Consider the following 24418-nt stretch of genomic DNA (forward strand, 5'->3'; position numbering starts at 1 on the left):
CACGCCATGCTGCCCTTGCCTCCTTCCCTTCCCCAGCCTTAAAATGGTGAAAACAGGAGGAAGAGGAGGCATCATGGGGGGCGGGGGGAGAGAGGCTGCGGAGGGGGGGGGGTTGGCAAGGCTGCGCAGCCCATTTCAAACAGGCCATGACCCAGTACTGGTCCCCGGCCTGGGGGTTGGGGACCCCTGGACTAGAAGACAATTTGGCCCAGTATCTATACTATACGTATCACATGTCTTCTAAGTATATGGATGTTTAACAGGGTTTCCCCCCCTCCAGTGGACAAAGAATAAAAGCACTTCTCCCTAAAAATCAGTACTGAAGAAGGCTGCATCTGTGCTGGGGGGGGGGGGAGTCTTCCATTAAGCCTGGTATGTATTTGTTAGGTATCCCTTAGGTATCAGTTGCACATCAGACAGTGTTAGTTTACAGACAACTGCTGGGAGGAGATTGTATTTGTACTCAGGATTCTGGTGAAAATTCAGACAGATCTGGCCTCTAACTCAAAGCACACTAACAAAGCTCAGCACAACTTTAAACAAAACAAAACAAAAATAAATTGCACTGAATGGATAATGCCTTGGGGATTTAAAGAGTATTTGCCTCTAGAAGCAGGCTCAACCATTTTTACCACAAACAGATCAGTTATTAAAATAAGTAAACTCAATCTCAGTCACTTTGTATCTTTTATTCTGTGATAAGGATCCTAAAATTATTTTAGCAGTGGCCAGTTTTTTTCAGCCCTTTTAAGTTGTAGCTCTTTCTGCTGCTTAAGAGCATTATCTCATGGGGCTTCAAGGGGAGAAAGGAAAGCAAAGCAAGCAAACTGTTCAAGCAAGTTGATAAAACCAAGAAAAGTGAGTGAAAGAAAAAAGGACGGGACTCTTACCCTCCAAGGATGGCCAAGAAGGGGCGTTCTGGACTCTCAAGAGCTTTAGCAAAGTAATCCAGTTCTTTCTTCATCAGGAAACCAGCAGCTTTCTGTGGCAGATTTACACCTACCATGGAACTGTTGCAGTGGAGGAGAAAAATCACTATTTTTTTCTCTTGCTCTTTTGAATCTACTAGAGATCAATCATCACAAAATTTCTGAAGTCTACAAATATTTCCACTGAAAACATAACTCAGGAATAGAAATCCTGGTACTTTAGTGGTTCATAGGTGTCTTTCAGATCTGCCCATTCACTACCCATGTAAAAGACTTGTGGGTGTAATCTTCAGCCAAGAATTAGAAAAGGCAGTCCCGTTTCATTAAAATATCTTCATGGAGGAATATCAATTCAAAGGCATAGGGAAAGATTTAAAACACAGAAGATATGACTACTTATACTCACTACCAAACAGATAGATCTAAGTAGGCAGCCGTGTTGGTCTGAAGTAGTAGAACAAAATAGGAGTCGATTGCACCTTTAAGGCCAGCTTAGTTTTATTCAGAATGTAAGCTTTCGTGTGCATGCACACTTCTTCAGACGAGGAACGAGGTACAGCTTATGTTCTGAATAAAACTAAGTTGGTCTTAAAGGTGCAATCGACTCCTATTTTGTGTCACTACCAAACAGACAAAGCTAGAATCTTAGCAGGAGTCTTAAACTGGAGATTTAATTCTTTTGAACTACCCAGTTCTGAGTCAGAGCACTACCTCATCTTTCATATTAATGTGAGTTCCTACAGAGGAAGACTCTCTGAAACCTCAGGCACAGAAAAGTTTTCCCCATCAGTTGCTACCTGAGATGCCACGGATTGTACTCTACAAGAAGGATTCCCTTTCTAAAGCTCAGAAGTACTCAAAGAGAACAATCACTGTAAATTCTGATGCAGGCCTTATTCTAGTTCCAGGGCAGTGATCTCCTTGGAAATATATGGCAAGACAACACAAAGTTGTCTTGCTGTATATACAAAGAGTGACTGAGATGCACAGATGTCTACCCAAAAGAATAGCTGCTACACACCTGTGAGCTCTGTGTGCAGTTCCAAAAGCATCATTGACATAAACATCTCCTAGTTTAGAAAGCGAGGCCCTGAAAGCATCCACCTTGGCAGAATCAGCCTTGATCTGTAGAGTGAAAAAGAAATGAGATAACTAGTTAGTCACAGCCATTTCACTATCTCAAGAGGCATTAAAGTCACCAAATCAGTTGATGTGTGAAATAAAACTGTTCAGAAACATTTCCAGAAGAAAAGCAATCTACTCAGCAACACACCACATTTGATACTGAAGGATTTAGAAAGCCTTTCTTCAAACCTCGCCAACTTGGGTTCTACTTTATCAGAACAATGGCATCAAGGAAATGATGACATTACTCTTACAAATGGTGGTGATGGAAAGCAGTCAAAGAATATAGACTTCAGATAGGGTGAACTCTTCCAAGAGAATGTTTCTGTCCATAAATGCCTAACATAACAGGGACAAACATATACAGGCATAGAAAGCATTATACAAGTCACAAATACACAGCTCAGCCCTGTTGCATTTTACTTTATGGAAACTGATCCAATAGCATTATAAATAGTATCATGATTATACAGTACCATGATTTAAGCTCTACAGCTGAACAGCTTTGTATAGATCTTTAAGTTCTACAATAATAATAATAATATCATGATAGTCAACAGCAGATAGAAATAGGGATGTGCTAGCTATTTAAAAAGGTCAAGAGTCTCCTTCCGTTCACAACAGCAACTTGCACAACCTCTGCTGTTATCTGTAGCATTTTTTGTCACTTACCATTAGAATAGCTTTTTGTACCAGACCAGCTGTTTTTCCTCTACGCCCCCCCCCCAAAAGTAACAGTGACAATTCAAACCAAGACTTGATTTTTCTGCCAGAGTGATGCATGTTTTCTCAAGATCAGGCACTACCTCCAGAAGTCTTGAAGCTATTTTTTTAGGGGGATTTATTTTTCCAGGAAGCAAAAAAGAGCTGAAATATGCAGACTTTCTTCCTGAATGTTTAAAAATTTCCTTTTATCAACATAATTTTGGATAGTTTTTACATAACTTTATGTGGCATCCTTATGAAACTTGAAAGTTTAAATAGTTTAGCTTTCTACAGGTAAAACTCAAAATATACCCAATGCTACATGGGGGGAGAGCAAGAGAGAGCTGAAAACTGCTATACTCTATGCTATCATGGCACACATCTTCGCTTTGTCATCTGACGGAATAAGACAGGATATAAATTCAATAATTTAAATAAATGAATGAATAAATAATTTGAAGGCATACAAGAAAATTCTGCACTAAATAGAAAGAAATTTGGACAGAAACTTTTAAAACTCTCAACAGGGATAGCAGTATACCGTACTTAATGTCAAACTAGACACTGAACGAAATAGTTTATCATCACACATTTTGGAATTAATTGTGGACAAAATATTAATATTTAAACATACACACCTGTTAATATGCTATACGTATCAACATTAAACACAGGAATTCTTTAATGCTTGTCATTTTATTCTATAAAAACCTTTGCAGAACACATTTTGAGTTAGTACAACTTTGTCTTAAGCAGCATTTCATTGATTTCAAAGAGAAAATACTTCACAGGAGTGTTTGGTTCCTTTCCTTAAATGCAGCAACTTAGCAACAGTGATCCATGCTGTGGTCACCTCAAGACTAGATTGTTGTAATGCCCTCTACATGGGGCTGCCCTTGTCTCAAATCCAGAAGCTTCAACCGATGCAGAATGCTGCAGCCAAGCTGTTATTGGATCTCCCCTGTACTGAAAGTGCTACACTGGTTACCTACAGTATACTGGATTTGTTTCAAGGTGCAAGTTCTTACCTTTAAAGCCCTATAAGATCAGGGATCTGCATGCCTATGGGACCGCCTTTCCCCACATATTCCCCAGCAGGTACTACAATCAGGGTCACAAAATCTCATTTCGACCCCGGCCTCAAAGAGGCCAGGCTAGCTTCAATGAGAGCGAGAACTTTCTCAGTCTCAGCTCCTTGCTGGTGGAACTGTCAAGCGCACTCATTTCTGGCCACATTTTACTATGTAGAGAGCAGGTCATCAGCTCTCCAGCTCTCCCCCATTATTTACAACCCAGAGGGCACGTAGCGAAAACATCAGGCCCTGGGATGCTTATACTAGAGGCTGGCCGCTGGTACCTCCAAGCCACCTCCCCCCAGGTTGCACACAGACAAACCTGATCTCTTAACAGAGAAGTGTGAGAAGGTTTGATGTTTTCAATTGCCTAAGATTCCCTAGTAGTAAAACAGATAGTTGCTTAGTAACCTTTGAACCCGCCGTGACTCCAGTATGCATCTGTAAAGTAGCCTTTGATGAGATGCTATATAACAACTGTGTAACCGTTTGTACCCCATTACTCCCAAGGCTTGTGTCCGTGGCAAAGCTGAGTTTCTTACAATAAACCTGTCTTTTGATGAAAAGCAAAAGGACTGTTATTGGGAAATATCAGCGCTTGACAGGAACGAACTCCCTGAGGATGTGTCATGACTCAGGGGGTCTTACCGAATGCTGCCACCACTCTGGGTTAAGGGTATCTCTTGAGAAGGCCCAGAGTACCCTCCCAAGCCCTTCCAGGCCTCCCTTAGCTTAGGCCAGGGGTCCTCAAACTACGGCCCGCGGGCCAGATGCGGCCCGCTGAGGACGTTTATGCGGCCCGCCGGGTTATGGCAAAATCAGACCGGAAGTGACGTTCGACCTAAACTCACGTTAGCAACACACACTTCCGGCACTGGGCTGAGGCAGCGGAGACAGAGTGTGAGGTGATACCAAGGTGAGGTGAGTTCCCAGGCCGGGGTGTGTGGTGTGGGGAAGGGAGAGAGATGCAGAAGACGGAGAACTGACGGCCCGCGGCCTTGTACAGTAATGGCAGTCCGGTCCTCCCAACAGTCTGAGGGACAGTGAACTGGCCCCCTATTTAAAAAGTTTGAGGACCCCTGGCTTAGGCCAATTAATAGGTGTGAGGACCAGGCAGAGTGAACAACAAAAGGTTTATTTAAAAAGTCAGTGCAATATAACAAACAAGGTGCATAAAACAGTAAAAGGGGTGAAGGGAAAAATAAACAAATGCACTACCTCATCTGAACCTAGCTCATCATACCTAGCACATCTGAACTTACTGCCCCCTACTGTCTCCGTCAGACCTAGCCTACTCACCCTTCCTCTAAGGACGAGGGTCTCTTCCTGGCAGCAGCTCCTCCTCAGCTCTGCCTCCTAGGAAAAGAACACCCCCTTCCTGGCCTTGGCCCTTTTATCTTCTCCTCCCAGGCCCCAGCCCTCTCTGGGCCAGTTTCCCTCCAAAACCCTTGCCACCCAATCAGAGGGCTAGAGGGGATCCTGGGAAATGTAGGCTCTTCCCAGTACTCCTAAGCAGGCTTCTCTGGGGCCTGCAGGCCTCACTAGGCTCAGGATCATGACAGGATGTCAGGGCCCTATGGAACCTTCTTCAATTCCACAGGGCCTGCAAGATGCTGCTCTTCGAGCAAGCTTTCAAGAGCTAATTATATTAACATCAGAGACTGCTGCCTGGAATAAACTGACTTGGCCACCTGAAACACAGACTTGGACCTTAATTTCCATTTAGAGCACCTTGAAGTGTGGTCCCATTTCCATCTGGAGTACTTGGACATGATAGCTACGTGCAAGATTTGCTGTATCCACCATTATTAATGCAAAAACAGCACTGTATTGTTTTTATTGTTAATAACTTTCAGCATTTTTAATGTTACTTTTCTGCCAACTGCCCATGTAAGCTGCCGGATCTTGCTTCAGCAGGGATGGAATGGTGTAAACTAAATAAATATATTCCAATGCTCCCCCAGATTTCTATTTTTTTCTGCTGGAAAAACTTTCTAAATTTCTTTGGGAGGAAAAACATTTCCCCATTTTTCCTGAGCCTTCACATATCTACTGAAGCTACATAAACTGCATCCTTAATTGCCTGTTCCCAACTTTCCATATGTAATGCTCTGAACTGTTACTGCGTAATAATTCTTTCTCCCATCCGAAAGGGCAGCTCCGGAGTTTTAAAAGTGCACAACCCAAACGACAAGCAGGATAAAAAGGTTAGAGAAGGATAAATGTGAGCTACACATATGTTGGAAGGGACAGAAACATCGTGTAGCTTGATCTCATCACATCTCAGAAGCTAAGCAGGGTCAATACTTGGTATTTTAGTGGCTTGTTTGGCCACTTTCAGTTCATGTGTTTCTTATTGAGACAAAGAAATAAATTAAGGAAGATTCTGCAGAGGAAGGCAACAGCAAACCTCCTCTTGCCTTGAAATCCCCCAACATGGATCAACGTGAATCTGCTGCACCAGGACAACACATTACACACACGTATATATGCTGGCTTCTTTTCAAACGGAATGGCAAGTAAAGTAAAAGGTTATGGCAAAGGGTTAACACTGGAACACCCCCTTCAGAAGCTCATTTGCATGGTCTGCTATATTTTTATAGCACTGTGTGGTGTTGTGTGTCAGCCTGTGAAAGGGCACCATACTGTATATCAGCATTTCACACTGTGGCTGTATTTAAGGGAGCCAAAGCGGGAGGCTTAATGGGGTCACAGGTGCTAAGAAAAGAAAACCCTTGGGAGCAAATGTTCTTGCTGACCTTCAAGGAAATGTCAGAGGTACAAGTTGGTATAGACACCATATAATTTACTAAAGAGAAAGTGACTTGCGTGTTTCAAGCATTTCTAAAACTCAGTACAGAATCTGAACCTCCAACCAGCATACATTAAGCTAGGCATAACAGATGTGGAGCTTGCTGATGTCTCAAGTAGGAGAAAGCCTTCTCTCCCCAAAGACATTTTCTACCAGAATGTTGTACACCACAGTGAATTTCCACGGAGCAACCTAATTCTCCCCCACCTCCCTTTTTTAAGAGCATACAAGTAAGGATGCTCTGGTCCAAATTTACCTGAACTATCCTAGGATAGTCATAAGCTACAAATGGCCGCATTCAGTTTATTGGCTGTGCACATTAAAACAGTTTCACCAGCAGCTGCCAGCACAATTGGTTTTATTCTCTCTTGTTCTTCTTTGCAGTTGTGTCTTTTAAATCACCCCTCTTCTCCCCTGTACTTGGTCCTTCTGTGTGTGGCTTCACCTTCTGCAACAGCCATTTTGTGCTTCTGCCCACCAACCCTGTGCAGAATTCCAAGGGTGTCCACAAGGGATCCTTATACCAAGGTAAACTGCAACAGCTGATAGAGGAATGATGGATCTGTAAGAACACTAATCTCTGTGGAATTGGGACTTAAAGCAGATTTCTCACTTCAAACAAATATATAATCACTGTATTAATTTATTTCTTTGTCTCAATGAGAAACACATGAACTGAAAGTCTTTTATTCCTCTGGTATAAACCTGTGTGTAAAATATCAGCCAAACAGGCCACTAAGCTACCAAGAGTTAACCTATCTAGGTCACTCATTGGATAATATGGTCTGTTCTCACCATCCTACCCAAAACCATTATCATAATATAGATTTGTAGCAGTATAAAAAACCATGAGCCATTACTCACTTTTTGTTAACTTCTCACAGTGCAGTTTGGAAAAAAGCAAGAAATGCACTTTGTAGAAATGGAACAAAGTTTGAGTCTAATAGCACTCTTAAGACCAACAAAGTTTAACTCTGGGTATAAGCTTTCGTGTGTGCACAAAGCATGCATGCTCACGAAAGGTTCTACCCAGAATTAAACTTTGTTGGTCTTAAAGGTGCCACTGGGCTCAAACTGTAGGACTGCCTTATTCCAACTGGCCTATGGAGCTTAAAATGGGAGAATATGGCTGAGCCACCTGACAGCTGATTTTTTTTATATAGACCTATGCTCCTGTGTGCCACTGACTGATTCTGCCAGAGTGATACCATCAGAAATTGAGATCTATGAGGATGCTGCCTAGCCTTTTTCTATCATGTTTCATTGAATTTAGCACCAATATTTTGTTCTCACATTTGGTTTTAATATTTCTATTAGTAATTGATGATTATTGTGTTTTTGAGATGCCAGCTTGACTTGTTAGCCACCCTAAGCCCACTTGTGGGGAGGGTGGGATATAAGTGTAACAAACAAACAAACAAACTTTGTTCTGTTGCTTCAGACCAACACAGCTGCCCACCTGAATCTAGTCTGCAGAAATGTAAAAGAGAAAATGTTACACAAAGCGGGGAGGGAGTCGCTCACCTTGTTCCCTGAAGCATCCTTCCCTTTTCCTTCCTCTTCTACGTGGAACCTGAGGTTCTCCAGGAGAATGACTGAACCAGCAGGAGGATTGGCACATGCCTTTTCCACCTCTGGACCTACACAGTCTTTTAGAAACAAGATGTCCCTGGAAATATGATCCAAGATATAAAGTTTACATTTGCCAATATCAAGGGTATGTCAAAGCACACTAATTTATAGTAACAATCACAACACCATACCTGCCTAGTAATGTTTTGAGTTCCGCTGCCACTGGCTCCAAAGAGAATTTGTCAGGCATAGGAACTCCATCAGGTCGCCCAAGATGACTCATCAGTACCACAGACTTAGCCCCGTGGTCCAAGCAATGTTTGATAGATGGGACTGCTGCCTTGATTCTGCAACAAAAGTAACGGAAAACATTGGGGAACACTGGGGAGGGGGGATTATCTCTGTACACAACAAGTTCTCACACTGCTTCCTGTGAGAGAGGCAGCTCCCATGATACTCATGCTGTACACTAATAGAGCAAAGCTCTAAAAGTAGAAGTTACACACAATGACTACAAAGTCATGGAGTGATTAATTATTAAGCCATGTTATCATCAGTCCCTATGGCAACACCTTCATTCTCACTTTGCCAAAGGAAGGAGATGGGACAAAAGTTTACTAGACAGACAGTTCGCTTAACTTCCTCTAAAAACCACTCAGGCTATTCCCCACCACCACATGGGATGTCTAGCGCAAGCACAGCTGAATCATTAGCAGGAAACATGGACAAAAGGATACAGGGAGGCATCTTACAGCAACCATGAGCGGAGGCAAGCTTTAAATCAATTTGATGTGACACCTTGAATGTGAAATCAAGACACAGCAGCTCAGCTTCAAGCTGCGTACTTAAGCTGCAGTTCCCTGGGGAGGAAGGACTGAGAATCTCCAACTCCATTCAGAGTTCTCACCTTTGGTTGTTGGTTATTTTGTTGTTCTTCATTGGAACATTGAAGTCAACCCTGGAAAAAATCACATAAACAATTTTTTTCAAAAAAATTATCCCTCTCTGCTCCCTGTGTTGGGAACCAATCAAAAGAATAATAAAATCACAGAGTTGGAAAGGACCATACAGGCCATCTAGTCCAGCCCCCCGCTCAATGCAGGGTCAGCCTAGAGCATTCCTGACAAGTGTTTGTTCAGACCCTGCTTAAAGACTGCCAGTGAAGGGGAGCTCACCACCTCCCTTGGTAGCTGATTCCACTCTTGAACAACTTGAACCGTGAACAAGTTTTTCCTAATATCCAGCTGGTACCTTCCTATCCTTATTGTAAGTCGTCTTCTCTGCTGTCAATAGGAATAGTTCCCTGCCCTTCTCTAAGACACACTTCTCAAACTATGTCACTTTTTAACCTCCTCTTCTCCAGGCTGAACATTCAAAGTCCCTCAGTTTTATCTCATAGGGCTTGGTCTCCAGGCCCCTGCTTATCCTCATTGCTCTCCTCTGAACCCCCTCCATTCTGTCCACATCCTTATTGAACTGAAGGCTCCAGAACTGCGCACAATAAATACTCCTGGTGTGGCCTGACCAAGTGTACAGTGGAATAGGACATCTTGTGATCTGGATGTTCTGCCTTTGTTGATGCACCCAAAGATCCCATTAGCCTTTTTTGTCGCTGCATCACACTGGCTACTCACATTTAACTTACAGTCCTCCCATACCCCAAGATCTTGTTCACACACACTGCTACCCAGAAGTGTATCCCCCATCCAGTATGCATGTTTCTCATTTTTGTTACCCAGATGTAGACCTCTGCACTTATCCTTATTAAAGTGCATCTTGTTTTTTAATTTGTAATAATTTAAAAAAATTACAATAACATTGTCGATAATAGGTAGGTTAATATGACAGGATCACAGATAGGAAGATTAAGCACATAAGTATTAATACAAATTGAATATTTACAGAAAGAAAGAAAAGGGGGGAAAGCACAAAATTGTAAAATTTAAATGATACATTTTAAATAAGTATTGCTTTCACAAAATTAGATAACCAAGATGGATAATGTAAACCAGAAAGGTAAGTTATAAACGGCATCCAAACTGAGTCAAAATTGGCACCCTAAGAGCCTGTTTCAGTTTCTTGTTAATATTCTGTTGAATATTAGGGGTCTCTATTAAATGACATAGTTACAAATATTGAACCATGATAGTGAAACACCAACTTCAGCTTCAAAATCAACTTTAGTTAATATTTAAAATTCTGATTAGATTTTGTGCCCTCATATTTTTATGTTGCATCAACACTTGGTGGAAACCACGCTTGTCCAATATAACTAACAAGATCCAGGTGAGGCTGAAGGTGCCAATTTATATTTATTCCCATAGGGGTAGGGAACATTGGTTCTCCAGATGTTTTTTTTGCCTACAACTCCCATCAGCCCCAGCCAGCATGGCTAATGGCTGGGGGTGATGGGAGTTGTAGGCAAAAAACATCTGGAGAGCGAATGTTCCCTACCCTAAAGGGATTAGTTTTAATAGTTACTGGCCGATTACTAGGTGCATTCCAAATAACTTCATGAGACTTCATAGGAAAAATGAAAGAACTTTCCATTAATATCCAATGTAATTCTATTTCAGCCTGTGCCATTCTGATCTAATTTGCCAATTGGGCAGCCTGATAATATAAAACAAACTTTGGATAAGCCATGCTGCCCATTTGAGATGGTTTGGTTAGGATGCTGAAGCTAACTATTGCCTTTTTAAAATTCCATAAAAATTTATTCAAAGATTCTCAACACAATTTAAATTTATTATATGGAATGTGTACATAACATCCTAAAAAGAAACCTAATTTTTAGCAAAATAAAAGCTTTGATTAAATCCAATATTCCGACAGAATGTTAAAGAATGCCGCCACTTAAGGTCCAATTTTATTTTTATATAAATCTTCATAATTTGATATAAATAATTCCTCAAGTTTCAATGGAATTTTTATACTCAAATATTTTAAATGGTGCGTAAACCATTTAAATGTACAAGTTTCTTAAATTTGATTACATAAGTGTTGTCAATATTAATGGGATAGATTTCTAATTTCAGGTGATTAATTTGTAATCCAAATATTTTCCTAAAAGTTTCTAATTCCATCTGAACTACTTGCAATTAATTCAAAGGATCTGCAAAGTATAAAATAACATAATCAGCAAAAAAAATTATTTTAAAAATTGTATTATTTATTTGGATACCATTAATTTGGGGCTTTCATTGTATAGTGCTGGCTAAAGGTTCGATTGCAACTGCCAACAGAATTGGTGACAATGGACAGCCTTGTCTTGTGCCTCTTGCCAATACAAACATATCAGAGGTTTGCCCATTTATCTTTAATCAAGCTTGAGGTTGAGCGTAAATTGCTTGAATGGCATGTAAAAAAACCACAGGCAACCCAATTCAAGATCTGAAGCAACAAGAGTTATTCCCTGATGGGATACGGTAAGATTACTAGGTGCAGACCACTTATAATGAATATATCCCTCTGAAAGCAAGGTTGAATTTGGTTTCAGTGATCATCATTTAGACAGAATTTCAGCAGCCACATCAGGAAATATCTGAATTTTTTATTCCTTCTAGGGTAAAAAGCCCTTGGGCTCTGGCTTCCTGTAATATTTTAGTTTTTGTTCTATCATCAATAAGCTCAGCTACAATGTCTCTTGGTCCCTTCAGTTTAGGATCATTCTTGGGAATTAATCTATAAGCTCCAATTGTAGATGGAGCTACTCCAGCTTCCAAGTTAAAGAGCGATGCTAGCCACAGGGCTATGAAGCTTGATAATTTAGTCTTTTCCTCCTCACCTTCTTGTAAGCCTCAAAATTTTAAACAGCATAAATGAGTGGAATTTTCCAATGCTAAAAACTTTCTTTTGCCCAAGATTCAAAAGTTTAGAGTTTCATAAGTCCTTTCTGCATTGCAAGACCAAGCTATATTGCGGAGTCAGCTTTTTCTGCAACATTATTTAATTGTTTATTAATCTCATCCAAGTGATTTGTCAGAGGCTGAAGCACGCTATTTATTTTTTCAGAAGGTCTTGTTTAAAGGAAGAGAAGGAGCCTGCTAAGGAATCAGCCAGGTCCTGTTTCATAAGAGTTTCACCAACTCTGGAGTGTCAGCCATTTTGAAACTGTATTCCATAGACGATGATTCAGAGGCAATTTACACGTAAAAAGGGCTTTAAGATAGATGTGAGTCCAGTTTATTTTTTACTGTTTTCCCAGTGGTGTATTGTTTCATGACCACAGCAGTTGTTTCAGGCTAGTTATGATATTTGGAAGGATAGTAAAAGGAAGAGGAGTTGGGTGTTCGAGGAGGTAGCATCCACTCACCCCGTCATCAATGCCACACACCCCAACCGCATTGTGTTCACTTCTGCCCACTTTTTCAGTATGTTCAGGTCTCTTTGAATTCTATCTCTATCTTTTGGTGTGTTTGCTGCTCCTCCCAATTTGATGCATCTCCAAATTTAATGAGTAGCCATCCACACCCTCATATAGTTCACTGTGAAAAATACTGAAAAGTACCAGGCCCAGAACTGAGCCCTGTGGCACCCCACTAGACACCTCCCTCCATTCAGATGAAATGCTATTGACAACTGCTTTTTCAGTGCAGTTCCCTATCCATCTAACTGTCCTAGGAGTCCAGTTCACAGTCCTCTAGTATACCCATCAGAACATCAAGGGGAAACCTCTCAAAAGCGTTACTGAAATCCAAGTAAATAACATTGATAGCATTCCCTCAATCCTCAGTCAACCAAAGAAGGAAATGAAGTTGGTTTGGCAGGACCTGTTGGCAACAAATCTGTGCTGACTTCCCTGGATCACCAAGTTGTCCATTAGAAGGTCACAGATTGAGAGCCTTCTGGGGGCCTTGATGTGGCCCTTGGGCCACATGTTTGACACCCCTGCTCTAGAAGGTTCTTTGATCAATCTTGGGTGCATACCATCTGGCCAAAGGCATTTGTAATCATCCAATGCAGCCAGATGCTTCTCAACTGCCTTTCAGTACACGTCAATCAGCAGCCCAGACACCTTGTCTTGCCTACTACCATCTCTAGATAAGCCTGTTCTCTTTTTCAGCGGAAAATAAAAACCTGAGGCAAGATAGGCATTAAGCCTGTCTGCTTTCTCTGTCAGTATCTCCATTTTCACCCAACAGTGGGCCCAATACCTCTTCTTATATTGTATTTTCTGCTCACATATCTGAAGATTTTCTTGTTGTAGTGAGCCTCCCTGGCCAGTCTGAGTTCACTGTGAGCTTTGACCACTGATAGCTGACCTACAGTGCGTAGCAGCCCACAGATACACTTCTTTAGATGTATGTCATTGCCTCCATTTCTTGAACATTTCCTTTTTCTCCCCTAGCACATCACAGAGTTCTCTCTTCATCCACACTGGCTTCTTAGATTCCCTTCCATGTTTCCTTCTTGTTGGAACAGTGATAACTTAAGCTTGCAGGAGCTCATTTTAAGAAAGCTTCACTTGCTCCTTTTCCTTCCAACGGTCTTGCCCATGTAATGAGTCTCTTGATGCTTCTTGAGTTTATTTAAGTCTGCCCTACTGAAATCAAACATGCATGTGTGGCTACAAACTTCCTTGGTCCTCCACAGCAGAAGGAATTCTAGCAGGACATGGTCACTTCCCCCAAAGGCCCCCACCCCATCTACCATTTCTTGCCTGTTGGTCAATATTAAGTCAAGTACCTTTCAGACAGGTTAGGAACATGCATGACTGTGGATGCCTTGCAGAGCTTGTCTCCCAGCACCCATCAGGGAAGCTGAAGTCACTCAAAATGACCAGGTCATGTTGTTTGGATAGTCTGCCAAGCTGTTCAAGGAGGGCAGCATCCACATCCTGGTCAGGAAGTCTGTAGCAGACTCCAACCACAATACTTTTTGTCCTTCCTTCCCTTATCCTCACCCAGATACTTTCCACTGCACCGTCACCCTCCTTCTCCAGTTTTTCCTGACAAACAGATCCTCTCCTCACATGCAGCGCCACTCTACCCTCTTCTTCAACCCTTTCAGGTTTTCTTGAACAACTCATATCCATCACTAAATCCCACTCATGAGAATCACCCCAACAAGTCTCTGTAATCCTTGGAGGCTTTACAAAACCCAAATATTCTGATACACTGTTCTAAAAGAGAACTAATATAAGATAACCCACCTTCCACTACACTTTAATGCATCCTGTTTTTCTAATGGCTAATATTACTTCTCTTTTAGAACAGTGTATCAGAATATTTGGATTTTTTGTTTTTGTTTTTTGTACTTACATACTCAAATGGGGGATATTGGCTGTTTGTCATTGCATATACCAACCCATCCTCCACTGTATTTTAATGTCTTTCTTTTTTTCTAATGGCAAACTATAATCGATGTTATAATCTCTTGAGAAACCATGCCCTTTATTTAAACTAACAAAGCCAGAATGTTACCTAGATTTATGGCACTTTGCACCTACAACAGCAGTCTGCTTTTTATTACCCTCCAGTATTGTTTCAGCCCTGCTTTGTCCTAACACTAACAAACACAGATCCCTATTTGTGATTCTTTTAATCTGCTAAAAACATTACCATGATTCTACACTGCCCATTTATATTAAGAATTGCCGCTTCCATTCCCTTTTTGTCTGACGAAGTCTGCTTAAGAGCATACGAAAGCTTACATTTGGAATAAAACTTAGTTGGTCTTAAAGGTGCACTTGTCTACTGCTTTGTTCTACTGCTTCAGACCAACACGGCTGCCTACTGGAATCAAAATAACTGTGATTTAACAGACAACACAGGGATGTTTTAGATAATATCGTAAACCCCTGCCTTTCCTCCATGAGTTACTTATTCTGTCTCTCTCCTCTACCCACTTAAGGGAGGATCCAGCAGGCAGAAAGCTACAGGTGATCAGACTACCATCATGCACCTAATGAAGTGATATACCTGTGCAAAAAAATATTCATAATTAGCTCTCTGCCAAGCTATCCCACTGGGATACATTGAAACTTGTTCCTATTCTATTTAACAGGGCCTGGGACTTTCTCAAACTTTCATCTCATATGAGCTCTCAGAGAACACAATGGCACAATAACCTATTAAAATGTGTTTAGGCATGTCAGATGCATGAGAGGGCCACCATAATCCCACCCTTACAAACTGTGCCTTGTGCGTGCACAGTTGAAGGAGACAGGAAGTTGCAATGTGTCATGCAGGGAAAGAACTTGCACAATGACAGAACTGAGAATTTGAGATTAGCTAATTTTTTGAGTTTATTCGACAGGAGAATGTTGCAACAGAAAAATCAAACTGTGTGAAAATTACTGACAGTTGAAATGGAAAGAAATCAGCCATACCAATTCTCTTCTGAGCATATAATTATAGAGCATGTTGTGCCCTTTATTCACATAGGGCCTTACTGTTATAAGGACAGAGTTATTATTTCTGTTTTTAATAGAGATTATAAACCAGATGAACAAAGTTTGAGCCCAGTGGCACCTTTAAGACCAAGTTTTATTCAAGGCATGAGCTTGAATAAGCTCATGCACACTTCCTCAGATAGCTACAGCTACCCACCTGAATCCATAAACTAGATCAGTGTTTCCCATTTGCAGGGTCATGACCCGGTACCGGGCCACGGAAGCCTCACTACCGGGTCACAAGAAAAGCCAAAGCTAGCCCCACCCCATCTCTGTGTTGTGCAGAGAGGAGCTGGGCTGCCTCTCCTTCCTTCTGGAGAGCCAGTTTGGTGTAGTGGTTAAGTGTGCGGACTCTTATCTGGGAGAACCAGGTTTGATTCCCCACTCCTCCACTTGCACCTGCTAGCATGGCTTTGGGTCAGCCATAGCTCTGGCAGAAGTTGTCCTTGAAAGGGCAGCTGCTGTGAGAGCCCTCTCCAGCCCCACCCACCTCACAGGGTGTCTGTTGTGGGGGAGGAAGGTAAAGGAGATTGTGAGCCACTCTGAGACTCTTCCCAGTGGAGGGCGGGATATAAATCCAATATCATCTTCTTCTCCCCCACTCCCAGTGTTTGAGAGAAAAGCTAGCATCCACTGGCACTTTAGACCCATGAAGTGTTCTTCAAGGTATGAGCTTTCATGCGCTTTGCAGTATTTTCTTTTGGGGAGATTTCCCCGGGAGGCCTGGGTGGCAAAGAAGGGGGTATGTGTGTTTTTCAGCCGGCAGGGGCAGGGAGTGGGCATTTCAGTAGCTGGTTTGGTTTTTTTTTATCAAACAATCCCTGGACAGAATTTTTGCTGGCTGAGGTCATCTGATGGTGAGGAAGGCTTTTTTCCTTTCTTTCTTTCTTTCTTTCTTTCTTTCTTTCTTTCTTTCTTTCCCTGCAAGTGATGCTCTGTCTGTATTCTTGGTGCTGGGAGGGGGGGAAGCAACAGTGGGAGGGCTTCTAGTGCTCTGGCCTCACTGGTGGACATTCTGGTGCTTTTTGGGGCATTGTATAAGGGAATTTTGGACTGGGTAGTCCACTGGCCTGATCCAACATGGCTCCTCTTATGTTTATGTTCTTTCTTTCCATGTCTTTCTTTTCCTTTTCTTTTATTTCATGCTTTCCTTTTCTCTTTCTTTCCTTCCATTTTACATGAAACTTTAATGTTCATCATACTGTTGTTGCAGACATAGGAGCTCTGCCAATGAAAAGTTGGAACCCCCAGCTGTAGCCAGGTGGCCTTCTATGAGATTTCTGTGAGAGTGAGAATAAAAGGTGTGGGACAGAAAGAGATTATTGGAGATTACTGCAGTATATCTCAACAGCACTGGAAGAGATGGTACTATGAACTTGGCACCATTTTACTGGTCCTGCTTTTAACAGCTGTCTTGACACCAAAATTAAACTCCTGTAGATATTAAAAAGGATGAAAGTAGTTCACTGGGTAAGCATCTGCACAACAGGTTGCTTTTAAAGGCATGGGAAACACAGCCAGTAAAAAGCTGCAAGCCACTCATAAATATCCTTTTTGGGATAACTGCAGAAAAGCTTGTATGAACTTCATATAACTTGGAATTAATTCATTAATTGCAATACAATTCTCTACTACCTTTCACAGCAATTTCCCGTGTTTCAACCAAAGGAAAGTATAAAAAATAGCTGTCGAAAGATTTTCTTGAAACCAAGCAAGCTTGGTTGTCGCTTGAGGCAGGGTCCCAGTAGTAGCAGCTGAAGGAAGGGCCTACTAAATGTGTCAGCATATTTTGAGGTAGAGCAGCTGCCAGGGCCCACTGTGGGTGGTACACAGTGCTGGCATTCCTGATGGCGATGGCAACAGCACTCCCAATTGTATACAATTCCAGTGCTGTTGAGGAAGGGATGTGTAGGTGGTTCAGGCAATTGAACATGGGCATTAGGAGTGCTTGCAAGCTGGAGAAGAATACACAAAAAGATAGGTGCATGTAGGTGTGAGGGTGAAAAAAGAGGACCACCCACTTTCCACCCCCATTTTGGCTCAGCATGAGTTTCAAGAGAGATTTTTCTGAAAATGAATTTACTTCAGAAGAAGAGGCAGGTTTGGGGGAGTGTCCTGGAAGTGACATCACAGGAAAAGGTGGAGTTTTGGTTCAGTGTGCCCCAGAAGTGTCATCACTTGGTCCTTGACACCACAGAAAATGACCTAATTCCTATCTTCCGGCTCCACCCCCAAAGTCTCCTGGCTCCACTCCCAAATTTTAGTGGGCCACGAAGGAAAAGTGTAAAAATAACCGGGCCACAGGAAAGAAAAGTTTGGGAAACCTTGAACTAGATGGTAAATTTTGGCTGGAAAAATCTGACACCATAACAATTAAGGATATCAACCAAAAAGAAAATGAAACCCAGATTTCTCATGTGAGTTCCTTCATGGCCATGATACCTCTTTGTAAGTGCAAGACTTGAAGTGGGAGACTATATTCCCCACCATCTCCTTCCTATCTGATAATATGGAGAAGTGGTGCACGCTTCAAGGTTACATATAGGGCCCTTGTCTAAATTGCAAGGGGTGGTGAAGCAGAATATTACTTGAAAATCAAACACATGCATGCCCATGAAGTTGCCAGCACTTAGGAATACTAGTGTGGCCTGAAATGTTTCAAGTTAAATTATGGAGAGTGCATATGGACTAATTTGCTTTCTGCAAGGCATTCAACATACAAGTGCTCCACTTTATGCAAGAGGTAGAAGAGTAGGAGAATCAACTAAGAATGAAATGAATAGCAAAAATTAATGCTTCTGAAGCGAGAAAAATGTTCTTTTGTGGGGGTGAGAAAAGTCACTTTTGAAAAATCTTAAGTAGCTTTGTAAGTATATAATAAAGAAATGGAGTAGAGTTTACATGGAGAAAAAGCTACCAATAGTTTCACCACCAAACCAAAAAAATAAAACCATTTGTTTTCAAGGGACAAACACGCATTTCAGTAAAAAATACCTTGTTAAAACATCTTGAAGAAACCCTGGCATTCACAAAAAAGCCTAAAGCAACATTACATGTATAAAGAACCACAACCCCACCCACATGCAATACAATATTTTATTCAGCCAGGATTTTCATAGCATAGTCTTCTCAAGCCTAGAACTTGAGGTTTAAAATCAGATGGGCCAATCATCCCTTCTGATTTAATAATACTGATTAGGCACCACTATCACAGTTTTAATTCACAGTAACAATTAACTTTGCACTCCCCCCATTAGTTTTACAATCCCTCCTGCATACATTTTGCAGTCTGGCAGAAATTGATCCAAAAATCAGTTTCAGGGCTACAGAAGCTGTGCTCTGACACTCCTTACTGTCAGTCAAAGGCTGGTTATGATGATATTGGATTTATATGATGATATTGGATTTATATCCCGCCCTCCACTGGGAAGAGTCTCAGAGTGGCTCACAATCTCCTTTCCCTTCCTCCCCCACAACAGACACCCTGTGAGGTGGGTGGGGCTGGAGAGGGCTCTCAGCAGCTGCCCTTTCAAGGACAACCTCTGCCAGAGCTATGGCTGACCCAAGGCCATTCCAGCAGGTGCAAGTGGAGGAGTGGGGAATCCAACCCGGTTCTCCCAGATAAGAGTCCGCACACTTAACCACTACACCAAACTGGCTCTCCAAGCTGGTTAGGAAGGTGAGTCCTCTTTAATCAGTGTTGTTTTTAGTGAGAAAAAAAATTAATCCCATTGAATTAACTATAGCTGCAGAGAAGAGTTCTATGTATTAATTGAAATGTATTTTAAAGGGCACTCACCAACCTCAAATTTCAGTTACAGCATACATGGATTCTAATTTCACACTTATTCCTTGCTCCCCCCCCCCCATGGGGACATAATGCATTCTATATAATTCTCCTTCCAGTTTATCCTCACAAAAACCTTGTGAGTGGGTTAGACTGAGTGTGTGACTGGTCCAAGGTCACCCAACAAGCTCCCATGGCAGAGTGGGAATTCAAACCTGGGTCTCTCAGATGCTAGTTGGACACTCTAATATCACCCTGTCTCTCCTTGCAATGAAGAAACCTTAGGGACTAGCAGAAACGAAAGTTAAGGTTTTATGTTGAAACCATCCCGTTCTGCTTCCACCTCTGCCCCTCCTCTCTTGCGCCAGGTGCTACAACTACCTTGGCCCCATTTACTGAGCAATACAGGGCAGGCGGGCTTTGAAGAAAGGAATCAGCAACGTTTGTGTGAGCAGTCGGCAAGGGCCGCCGCCACGTCCGAGTCCCCTATGAGGCCGGGACAAGCCAGGCTGAAAGGAGCCCGTTTGGCGCCCGCAGCTGGTCCAGGCAGCCCGCCCCCCCCCCCCCTGGGCCAGGCGCGAAGGGCCCGCGACTCGCTGCTCCGCCCGGGGCCGCCTACGGGCCTCGAAGGAACCCCCCGCCAGGCCTCACCTCATGACCACCCGCTTGCCCTTCACGTCCACCTTGTCCAGGGTGAGCTTGGTGGAGAGAGACATCTTGGCGGGCGGCTCTCGCGGGCCCTCAGCGGCGGCGGCCAAAGCGGGGAAGAGCGAGCGAGCGAAGCGGCGGACTAGGGTCACCTTCGGCTTCTCGCGGCCCGCCTCCTGCCGCCCGCCCATTGGCCGCGCTTGGCGCAGGCCTCCTCGGATTGCTTGCTCACGCCTGTCCATCAGCAGGGGCCGAGCGGGGCGTGGTCTCGGGGGGCGCCAGTCACGTCTCGCACGCAGCCCGGCCTCAGAAAGGGCGGGAAGCCGCCGCGGGGGCGGAGGGGGGGCTGCAGCGGCGCCGCGTGGGAAGCGGGCTGCTCTTTCCGCCTTGACGAGGCCTTTCCTTTTGTATGGCGGGACGCCTCATGCCAGTGTCTGATGAATTCTGCATGCGCACGACACGAAAGCTTGCCGTCTGAATAAAACTCTGTTGCTCTTAAAGGCACTACTGGACTCCTGCCTCGTTCTGTTGCTTCAGACCAGCACGCTGCCCACCTGGGTAGGGCTGCCAAGCCCAATTCAAGAAATATCTGGGGACTTTGGGGGTGGAGCCAGGAGACATTGTGGGTGGAGCCAAGATCAAGGCTGTGACAAGCATCATTGAACTCCAAAAGGAGTTCTGGCCATCATATTTAAAGGGATGGCACACCTTTTCAATGCTTTCCTTCCATAGGAAATAATGAAGGATAGGGGCACCTTCTTTTGGAGCTCATAGAATTGGACCCCCTGCTCCAATCTTTTTGAAACTTGGGTATTTTGGGGAGAAGCACTGGATGCTATACGGAAAATTTGGTACCTCTAACCCAAAAAACAGCCCCCCCAGAACCCCAGATACCCATGGATCAATTCTCCATTATTTTCTATGGGAATAAATCTCCATAGGGAATAACAGAGTTCCCAGCAGACATTTCCCCCCCTCCCCCCGCTTTCTGACGACCCTGAAGCGGGGGGAGGGCCTCCAAACCGGGGGATCCCCTGCCCCCACCTGGGGATTGGCAGCCCTACACCTGGATCTATCCTAGTAGAGCAGAGTTTGAGTCCAGTGGCACCTTTAAGAACAAGGTATGAGTTTTCACGTGCAAGCACACTCCTTCACTTTGCCAGAGACTGCAGGCTGAGCCCATTTCAGAGAGCTTTGCAAGAGAGTGGATAAGAAGTGCTGTAAGGGTGAGGTTTGACTTTCTAAACAGCTGGGGAAGTTGCTGAGAAGTCTGAGTTATAATAATAATAAATTTTAATTTATATCCCGCTCTCCCCGCCTAGGCAGGCTCAGGGTGGCTTACAAGACATGGTACATATACCATGATATAACAATAAAATACTATTAATACAATAAAAATACAGTTAAAATACAAATTCGTGAATTTAAGTTAGATAATTCAAAACCAATATAAATTAAATTAATGGTGCTACAGTTCCAGTACATATATAAAGATGGCTTGATATCATTGCCAAGATTCCACCCTAAAAGGCAAGTTGGAAGAGGGCGGTTTTACAAGCCCTACAGAACTGGTTAAGATCCTGCAGGGCCCGCACCTCCTCTGGCAGCTGGTTCCACCACAGGGGAGCCATTATCAAAAAGGCCTGCTACCTTGTTTTTAGCTTGGCCTCCCTTGGCCCAGGGATTTTCAGAAGATTTTGTGAACTAGATCTCAGTGCTCTCTGGGGAACATATGGAGAGAGATGGTCCCTAAGGTAGGCAGGTCCTCAGCCATATAGGGCTTTAAAGGTAATAACCAGCACCTTGTAACAAACTCGGTACACAATTGGCAGCCAGTGCAGTTCCCGTAACCTAGCCTGTACATGTTCCCACTGAGGTAGTTCCACTAACAGTCTGGCTGCTGCATTCTGCACTAGCTGCAGTTTCTGAGTTCGGTACAGGGGCAGCCCCGTGTAGAGGGCATTACAGTAGTCCAACCTCGAGGTGACCGTTGCATAGATCACTGTTGCCAGGTCGCCGCGCTCCAGGAAGGGGGCCAACTGCCTTGCCCTCCTAAGATGGAAAAAGGCGGATTTAGCAGTGGCTGCTATCTAGGCCTCCATTGTCAGGGAAGGCTCCAGTAGCACTCCCAGGCTCTTGACCCTACGCACTGGTATCAGTGACGCACCGTCAATCCCCTCTCCCAGCCCGCTGCGACCCAAGCAAAGGACCTCTGTCTTCGCTGGATTCAGTTTCAACCCACTCAACTTAAAGCAGCCTGCCACGGCTTGAAGCGCCTGGTCCAGATTTATAGAGACATCATCAGTCCGGCCGTCCATCAATAGATAGAGCTGGGTGTCATCAGCGTACTGGTGGCAACCCAGCCCATACCTTCGGGCAATCTGGGCAAGGGGGCGCATGTAGATGTTAAACAACATCGGGGAGAGAACTGCCCCCTGAGGCACCCCACAATTAAGTAGGTGTCTCTGGGACAGCTCTCCCCCAATCGCCACCCTTTGTCCCCGACCCTCAAGGAAGGAGGAAAGCCACTGTAAGGCTAGTCCCCTAATTCCTGCATCGGCGAGGCGGCGGGTCAGCAGCCAATGATCGACCATATTGAACGCAGCCGATAGGTCTAACAACAGCAATGCCGCCGAGCCGCCTCAGTCCAGATGTCGCCGGAGGTCATCCATGAGGGCGACCAACACTGTCTCCGTCCCGTGGCCCGGGCAGAAGCCGGACTGGAATGGATCTAAGGTGGAAGCGTCATCCAGGAAACTCTAACTGCAACGCCACAGCCCTCTCTATAATTTTGCCCAAAAAGGGCAAATTTGAGACCAGCCGGTAATGCACCAATTCGGCCAGATCTGATGTAACCTTTTCAGGAGGGGGCGGACCACTGCCTCTTTCAGGGGTGTTGGAAAAAAGCCCTCCGAAAGAGATCTATTTATGATGTCCCGTATAGGACATCTTAGCTCCTCCTGGCAAGCCTTAATTAGCCAGGAGGGGCAAGGGTCCAGATCACGAGTCGTTGGGCCTGCAGTGACAAGGATTCTGCCGACTTCCTCCAAGTTGAGTGAATTGAAACAGTCCAGGATCAAACCAGAAGTTGTGTGATTGCTGAGGATTTCTGAATTTGTGTGGTTGCTGGGAACTGCTGTTTGTTTTCAGGGGGCTGTAGGTGATTGTTGCTGATTGATTGGGAGTGGCTGTGTTCCTAGGGCAGACTGAGGCCTCGCCCTCTTTGCATTATTAAGCTGCACCTTGCCAGAGCCGCGAGCTAAAGGGCTCTTGTTCTGTGTCTCTTAGCCTGGGGGCTCTGTAAGAAGCCCAGGAAGGACCAGGAACCCGGATCCCTATTTTCCTTGTGTTCCCAAGAAGGTAAGTAGACCCTCCAGAAGGAGAGCCACATAAACACATCAGGATTTAAAGGGGGACTGTATATTTTTGAAAAAAGCTATCATGAAGGTAAAAAACCAGCAGGGGGCTGGGGGCTTTCCAGTGTTTTGCACTGAGTGTCACATGTATGACTATCTGTCTACAGGACAGAAGTCTTGGGTGTGTGCTCGATGCAAGGAGCTCCTGGTCCTCAGGGAACAAGTTTGTGCCCTTGAGGCCAAGATGGCAGACCTGGAGAAGCAGAGACAGTCAGGCACTCGGAGAAGACTCTCGAGGACGTGTTAGATGAGCCCCACTCTGAACATATTTGCCACAATCACACAAGCAATTAAACAATGGCAACAAAATATAAGCAAAGATGCAAAAACAAAACCTATTGTGTCAAGAAACAATTGACAACTTCCAAAAATTAGTACATTATATTGTAGAAAACAGCCAGACTAAATACCAACATTCAAACATTAAAGAACAAAGAACAATCCCGTATAAACAATATCAAAGGATGACTCCGAAAACAATCTTCATACAGTCTGTAAGGAATATTAAGACTCAAGTGTAAAGTTCAAACCGAGTCCTTCCATGGCGTCGGCTTCAAAGGAGAAATTCTCCTGTATGCGCTGGGAGAGAGATTGGTCTAAGGACCTTTTCAGGTTGTATGTTTGAGTAGTTTCTATTTATGTATTTAATTATTATATATTAGGTATTTTGGTATTATATGTGTTGTCACATTTGGTTTTAGGGTTGGCTTATGAAGAAGCTGTAAAGGCAGCGAAACGCAATTCAAACCGGTGGTTGCGTGAAGGAAAGAATTTCTCCTTTGAAGCCGACACCATGGAAGGACTCCGTTTGAACTTTACACTTGAGTCTTAGTACTCCTTACAGACTGTATGAAGATTGTTTTCGGAGTCATCCTTTGTTCCTCGTGGGGTTTTTCTACAAAAAAAGCCTTGGCTGGTGGGCAGTGGTTAAGAATGCAAAGCGGTACAAAGTTAG

The 24418-nt window shown here is 43.7% G+C and overlaps 1 protein-coding gene across 1 annotated transcript in view; it reads right to left on the reverse strand.

Moving 5' to 3' along the window:
• Window positions 1–20222, reverse strand: part of LOC132579398 (phosphoglycerate kinase) — a 28852-nt gene extending 8630 nt beyond the window's left edge. The window contains exons 1-6 of the mRNA XM_060249716.1: window positions 20051–20222; window positions 9124–9174; window positions 8408–8563; window positions 8169–8313; window positions 1951–2054; window positions 891–1010 (exon numbers count right to left, since the gene is read on the reverse strand). Of these exons, the coding sequence (XP_060105699.1) occupies window positions 891–1010; window positions 1951–2054; window positions 8169–8313; window positions 8408–8563; window positions 9124–9174; window positions 20051–20115 (641 nt within the window). The 5' untranslated portion in view covers window positions 20116–20222. The remainder of the gene's footprint in view (window positions 1–890; window positions 1011–1950; window positions 2055–8168; window positions 8314–8407; window positions 8564–9123; window positions 9175–20050) is intronic.
• Window positions 20223–24418: the final 4196 nt, after the last annotated feature.

Source organism: Heteronotia binoei, chromosome 11, assembly GCF_032191835.1.
Source record: "Heteronotia binoei isolate CCM8104 ecotype False Entrance Well chromosome 11, APGP_CSIRO_Hbin_v1, whole genome shotgun sequence".
NCBI classification, from domain to species: domain Eukaryota; kingdom Metazoa; phylum Chordata; class Lepidosauria; order Squamata; family Gekkonidae; genus Heteronotia; species Heteronotia binoei.